Source organism: Fukomys damarensis, unplaced genomic scaffold, assembly GCF_012274545.1.
Source record: "Fukomys damarensis isolate Sample0158 unplaced genomic scaffold, DMR_v1.0_HiC HiC_scaffold_32, whole genome shotgun sequence".
NCBI lineage: Eukaryota > Metazoa > Chordata > Mammalia > Rodentia > Bathyergidae > Fukomys > Fukomys damarensis.
In genome coordinates, this window is record NW_022900944.1 from 48848628 (window position 1) to 48855273 (window position 6646).

Sequence of the window (6646 nt, forward strand, 5' to 3'; positions counted from 1 at the left end):
GTTTTCAAGGATCAACTTATTTACTTCCAACAGCACTTTAGGGCAAGGGTGATCATGCTGCCCTCCTTCATGACCCCCTGCACCCCTACCCAACCAGCACCCCACACAACACTGTGTGGGGAGTCTGAAAGGGACACAGCCAGATAGCACCTGGACCCCAAAAGCTAGGCCCCACTACCCCGGTCTGCAGGTCCAGAGAGAGCCAAATGCTGCGTGTTTGGGAAGAGTCTACGCCCTGCAGGTCACCTACTTTCTACTTTGGCAAAACAAACAAACAAACAAAACAAAACACCCAGAACCCCAAAACCCTGGGAGCTTCAAGACCATGAAGTAAACTTTAGGATAGAAAAAAAGAAACCAAAACAGCAGCCTGTACCCAAAGCCCCTCGGTCCGCCCAGCTGCCCTTCCATGGCAGGCTCTCCTCACAGAGCCCCCCAGGCTTCTGAGCGGAGGAGCAGGCGGGTGGCAGCTCGGGTCACCTGTCATTTACATGGCAGGACAGACACAGGGTGGCATCACAGAGAGGCACCAGGACAGGAAGTGGTGCCACCACAGGAGCCCAGATTCCAGTCAGTGATGTGGGAGATACAGAACTCAGCCCAGGGTACCTCCAGTGGGGCCACAAGAGGATGAGGGGCCGGGCGAGGCTGTCCCTTCAGAACTGAGTGAGGGCAGGAGGCCAAGCAGGATCAGCAGCTGCCAGCTGTGGCTGGGCCCAGCCTGGATTGATAGAGGGGCAGGGGCTCCTCCCACAGAGGCCTAGGGCGGTGTTGGTGGCACTCGACATCCCTGACACACAGGTCCACTCTCCTCTCCTGCAGGGCAGTGCGGGGGTCGGGGAGCTGCCTGTCAAGTGGGCAGCCAGGATCCCTCCAGCTGCAGGGAGCAGCAAGTCAACAGTTACAACCACAGCAGGGGACGCAGGGGAGTCCAGGGTCACAGACGTTACCCACACACATCTGTGCCAACTCTACTCCAGGACACAGAGAGTGGACCCACTCTCCAACCCAGGACAAACAGGATCAGCCCAAAGGCTGCCAGGCCCGGGGGTGAGAGGAGCAGGGAGGCAGCGGCTGCAGCTCTGCAGGGTGAGGAGAGTGAGCTGGGGACAGGCGCCTCTGAGAGCCAGAACGGTGGGCAGCTAGTTCCGCAAGGCAGCCAACCTGGAAGGTAAGGCAAGACTCAGACGGGCAGGGCAGGGCTTCAGAAACACCACACCCTGTCACATGGGACCCAGAGCCCCACCTCAGCACCACTGTCATCCCCCTGGGTCTCCACAGCACAAGGTTGTCCTGCAGCAGCACTGACAGAAGCCGGCCCGGAGCAGCAAAGACCCCGCCCCAACTGAGCCGCATGACAGAAGAGTCATCACAGGGCTGACACCAAGTACCCCATCCCACGGAGGGCACGGCCCCACCTCCGCGACAGCTGGTCCTCCTGGCTGCGCACGGAGCTCTCGCCCACAGCTGAGGCGCCCTCGGGCAGCTGGCTGAGCTGGTCCAGCACCTCAAGCCCGTTCTCCTCGGCAATCTGCACGATGAGGCTGTCCACCTGCTCCTGGGGCGTGGTCAGTGTGGTGGCCGAGCTCATGGAGTCCTCCATCACCTGAGGGGATGTCGGGGCAGTGGGGACTGGGCCACAGGGACCCCAGACTCGCGGAGCCCCATCCCACCCCACCCCATCTGTGTGGTGCCTCTGCTCCAGACCCTTGCCGCCCACAGGGAGCCCTCCTGCCACCACCCAGCCCTGCCATTCTGTGCCCACCTCTTGGGGGTACTTCCCGCACCATTTTGTGCTTGTGCTTGCCTGGGCCTCCCTGGCAGGGCGCTGAGTGCCCACCCTCTCTCTGGCCCCACCAGAGATGCACTCAGAGGGCATCTGTGGAGCAAGCCACCCCTCCTGAGACACTGCTAACAACAGGCCACGTGGCCACATACCGACGTGTGTACATCCAGATTTTGCACCTGCTGCTCGAACCTGTCCATCACCGCAGACACCTTCTGCAGGTCCATGGAGCTCAAGGCCTTGTCTAGTGCTTTGGTCACCTGAGCCATGTTCTTGGTCACCTGGGCCAGAAAGGGCAGTGGAATGGGACAGGGTCACCCACAGGTGCTCCCCTGACTCAGGAAATGCTACAGGCTGAACCACATGCACAGGAGACCCAGGTTACGGACACCTGGGGGCCAGTGACAGCACCGTGGGGCTCCCAAGGGGTCAGACGTGACCTCTGTGGCTCATGGGAAGTTGTGTGGACCTCACCTGGGAATCCCTTTCCAAGCCTGCGGGTGTCTGTGCCAGCATGGCTCCTGCAGACCTGGCTTCCCTCTGCCCTGTGACCGCCCTTCTGGTCACCAGAACCCTTCAAAGGGGGCACTCACCCCCTTCATGGTCACGGCTGTCTGCACCTTGGAGGCCACTGCGTCCACGCGGGACGCCATGCGCAGCCAATTCACGCCCTCATTCTTCTTGCGGATGGCGTTCTCTGCATATACCCGGGCACACTCCACATTCTTCTGCTGCAGGGCCTAAGAGCCGAGGAGCATTTGTGGGTACCTGGGTGGTCAGGGCCCTCTGCAGCAAGCTTTGTGCCAACCCCTGGGGACACAGCTCACTGTTGCGGGGGACTTGCAGTCGTCCCCAGGGTGCACATCAGGAACACGAGCGAGGTCCAGGCCCGCACAGGAATGGGCTTCTGAGGATGGAGGGTGGCGGTGGGCAGCCTGCGGGGGCTCCAGACCCCCAAAGAGCTCAGCCCAGGAACACAGGGCAGCATGGGTGACACTCAGGGTCTGGGGGCCCAGCCACAGGCGGAAAGGCACAGAGCACGGCGACTCAGGCTACAGTCAGCTGCCTGTATCCTTTTGGTCTGGGAGCCGTGAGTCTGGATGAGAAGTCCCCAAGTCACACCACAGGGCTCCTTCACCAACAAGGTACCATTTTAAGAGCCACGTGGACTTGGCTCACAGTCTCCACCAAGAGTAGCCACCTCTCGCTTTCCTTCTCTTGGCCTCTCCCAGCAGAGGCTTCATGAGTCTTGTTCTGATTCCCTGGAAGGCAGCCTGCACCTCTACCAGACTCCAGTGCGTGAGGCCCAGCTCCACAGGAGAGGCGGGAGGAGCAACAGGACCATGGTGGAGAGCTAGAAGCCCATTCCCAACAGCTCAGAGTAAACCCAGGGGTAGGAAAGGAATATAAGGGAGGACAGAGAAAACCAACAGGCTGAAGATGGAATCACCTTGTTCCTGTGTGCCTGCTCGGCTCAAATCATGACACAAAAAAGGACAGATGCCAAAACAAAACAGAAACTAAAAATATGGGTAAAAACATTCCTGGACCCAGGCAGGCCACGCACCTTCTTCACCTTGGCCTGCTCAGCTTTGGAATCCTTCTCCGCCTTCTTGGCGAGCTTCTCCAGCTGCTTTGCTGTGAACTGGAAGAACCCATGTGTCACATACACAGGATCCAGGAAGCCCTCTCAGGCCCTGCCTGTGTGTGTCATGGCGGCCACCCTGGGGCTGTAAGACGCTCATCATGTGAGGAAGGACACCTCATTTCTGTGAGAACAGGGCCACAACAGGCTTTCTAAAATTCATGAACACCCCAATCCCAACCGTCCCCTACAGCCAGGGTGACAGCACCACACTGACCCTACGGCTGCTCACAGAAGGGCTTTCAGCTTAGGAGAGACTGCTCTCTCTTTCAGCTTAGGAGAGCAAATCTGCTCCAGGGTGGCCCCCAAACAGCACAGAGCTCCAGGTAAGTACTCCTTGAAGTAGTCTCTTCACAGAAGACTGCACATCTGACCCCCGAGGCCTAACTGCCCCACCGACACCAACAGGAAGTGACATCAGAGTTCCCAAAGCACCTCTGGCCACCCCAGTCTGAAGCCAGAGATGGGCCTGGCCACCAGCATGGCACAGGCTCACAACCCTGTAGGCCCTGACCTGGCGTCTCCCATAGTCATGGTTGTAGTGAGGGTGTCTGTCCACAGCAAAGGCATCTTACTGAGTCTGAGGTACCGTGAGAATATTCCAGAGCTGTGTCCTACAGCTTGAGCACCTTCCTCCCACTCAGCATCTCAGAATCAGCAATGAAGAAGCTGATCCTGGGTGACAACTGTGGGAAGCTCTAAAGGAACATAGCAGAAGCACTGGGCTATTACGAAGCTACAAACACCACCCCAACAGCACACTTCCAGTGTGACTGTAACCTGGGATGGGACGCTAGAGCAGCCTGCAATCCTAAATTTTGGGGAAGCAGGGGCAGGAGGATCATAAGTTCAAGCCCAGCCTGGGCAACTTAGCGAGACTCTGTCTCAAATTTTAAAAAAGGTGGGGAGGAGGGATGTAGCTCAGGGTGATGGCTCTGGGTTCAATCCCCAGTACCACCACAAAAAGAAAAGACTTTTCACAGATTTGAGGGAGTTTTAAATGCTTTGCAGACCATCTAGGCATGCGCATAGACCTGAACTGTGCTTCTTGAAGATGATGCTCTTTCATGGAGTCACCTGCTTCCACTGAGTGGAATACAAGAGCCAATGTATCATTCAGCTACTCCACGATCCTGCCTGGGTCAGCAATCTGCGGCAGTTGCTCAATGGTTACAATCTGCCCTTGACTGTTTCTGGGAATCTGCATGTTTCTGGGGACTTGTTTCACTTCTTTTCACTTGTTAACCAGCAGGGCAGGGCTGGGATGGACAGTCCTTGGGCACATACCTTCAACTGGAACAGCGTATCTGCAAAGACAGAGGAAAAAGTCTGAGGTCTTTAAGAAACATGACAAGTGGTGCCTTCCAGCAAGAGACAGACTAGATGGTCCCATGGACACTGGAAGGGAACATGGAGCACAGATGTGGATGGCATTCACCCGGGCTGCTGCCCAGCCTGGTCCTTATCAGCCACAGGGTTCAAGCCAACACAGACCCCCACCCTGAACCTTTTCCTCACTGGGAACATGGGACAGTACAGCCACCCACAAAGGGTGAGACGGAGAATACACCAGGGGTGTGCACAGCCCTCTCTCCCTCATGGTAAGAACCTGCAGCCGTGATTTACGACCAATGACACTTCACCAAAGACCTTGGAATTCTTTCCTAACTTAAGGTTTAGTATTTGACAGTCTACTTTTTTACATACTCTATCTCCCAAAGATAAGTGGCAACAGCAAGGTGACAACCCTTTGGCCACCAAAGTTGGCTCAGTGGCAGCTGCCACTTAGCCACTGCATCAGGCTCAGAGCACCTTCCCTAACCACACTTGACTGTATTAAGTAATGCACCACTGACCAAACTTGCTACTTGTTCACCAAAACTCAGGGCCAGGTGGATCAGACTGAGCTCAGTCTACTCAATTTCTAACCCTGCTCCCAAGAAGGTTCACCCAGCAGTCCAGGTGCACACCAAGTGTCCACAGATGAGACCAAGGCTCCCAGGTGACACCTGGATTTTGGACGAGCTCTGCCACCACCACACCGCCATGCCTCAGTGCATGGATCAAGTCCAATGTCAACTGGAACTCCGTCACCAGACATGGGGTGGATAAAACAATGTCGCCCAGGTGTGGCCCATCCACCTGGCCAGACCTGCCTCAGTGCTCTCATCTAGACTGTGGTGTGATCAAAGGAGCCTTACTGGGCTTAAGAAAAGTCCCCTAAAAGAGTCAAGTGAGCTGTGGGACACCAAACTAAGCTTTTCCAAGGGGTGTGGGTGTGTGTGTGGGTGGGGGCAGTTAAGGTAGGCAGGCTCTGCCTATTCAATCTGCACACAGCTCTTGCACATTTCCTTTACAATGGTATGGTTCGCAGTTTTGTACATTTCAGAAGGTGTTTTTTAAAAATAAAAAGGTCTATCACATGGCGGGGGGATTTAACTCAGTGGCATTGCCACCTGCCTCACAAGCGCAAGGTCCTGAGTTTGATCCCCAGTACATCATAAACATTTTGCAAATGGAAGCACCTTTATCTTGTCATTGATTCTTCTAGTTCTTTTTTTGCTTTTAAATAAGGTCTGGCTACGTAGTCAAGGCTGGCCTCGGACTCCAGATCCTCCTCTCTCAGCCCAGTGCTGGGAGTACAGGTGTGTCCCCGACACCCAGCTCTTCTAGTTCTTTAGGATCCCTGAGCTCAGGGCACCCGGAAGTGGAAGGGGAGTAGGGAGTCATCTGCCTCCTGTCTCCCATCGATCTCAAAGAGCTGCTGTGAGGCAAACTTAGGGCAGTAAGAACTTACAGCTTTTGACTGGGTCACTGCTGTTTCTCTGGGTGGTGTGCTGGGGTCAAAGGGTGCAATTGTCACCTTTTCTGGTACCCTCTGACCCCACATTCCACGGCCTCACAGGCCGAAGAGGATGTCGCTATTCTTTCACAGTATGGAACTAGCGGGAAGGAAACCATGGCGGGCCAGGGACGCAGGAGGGGTCTGGGGTCCAGGCCTCAGGACGGCTTAGGGTGGAGGCCCGGGGATCGGGATCCGGGTCGAGGTTCGCCGGACCAGAGTCGGGTGGGATCCGCTGTCCAGGCCCAGGTGATGGGAATCGGATCGGGACCAGGGATCGGGCGTCTACGAATCCCCACCCGCGGCCCCAGCTGGGCGGCGGCCCTTACCGTCCATGGCCGGTCCCGGGCGCACCCCTCGGGGTAGCGCAGCG

The 6646-nt window shown here is 56.5% G+C and overlaps 1 protein-coding gene across 1 annotated transcript; it reads right to left on the reverse strand.

The window, feature by feature from the left end:
• Position 1: 1 nt before the first annotated feature.
• Positions 2–6640, reverse strand: Chmp1a (charged multivesicular body protein 1A). Its single transcript, XM_010627571.3, has 7 exons — positions 6603–6640; positions 4719–4738; positions 3354–3431; positions 2380–2526; positions 1939–2067; positions 1419–1606; positions 2–1164 (listed from the first exon to the last, which is right to left on the reverse strand). Exons 1-7 carry the CDS (start codon positions 6607–6609, stop codon positions 1143–1145), a joined length of 591 nt encoding a protein of 196 aa, XP_010625873.1. The 5' UTR covers positions 6610–6640; the 3' UTR covers positions 2–1142.
• Positions 6641–6646: the final 6 nt, after the last annotated feature.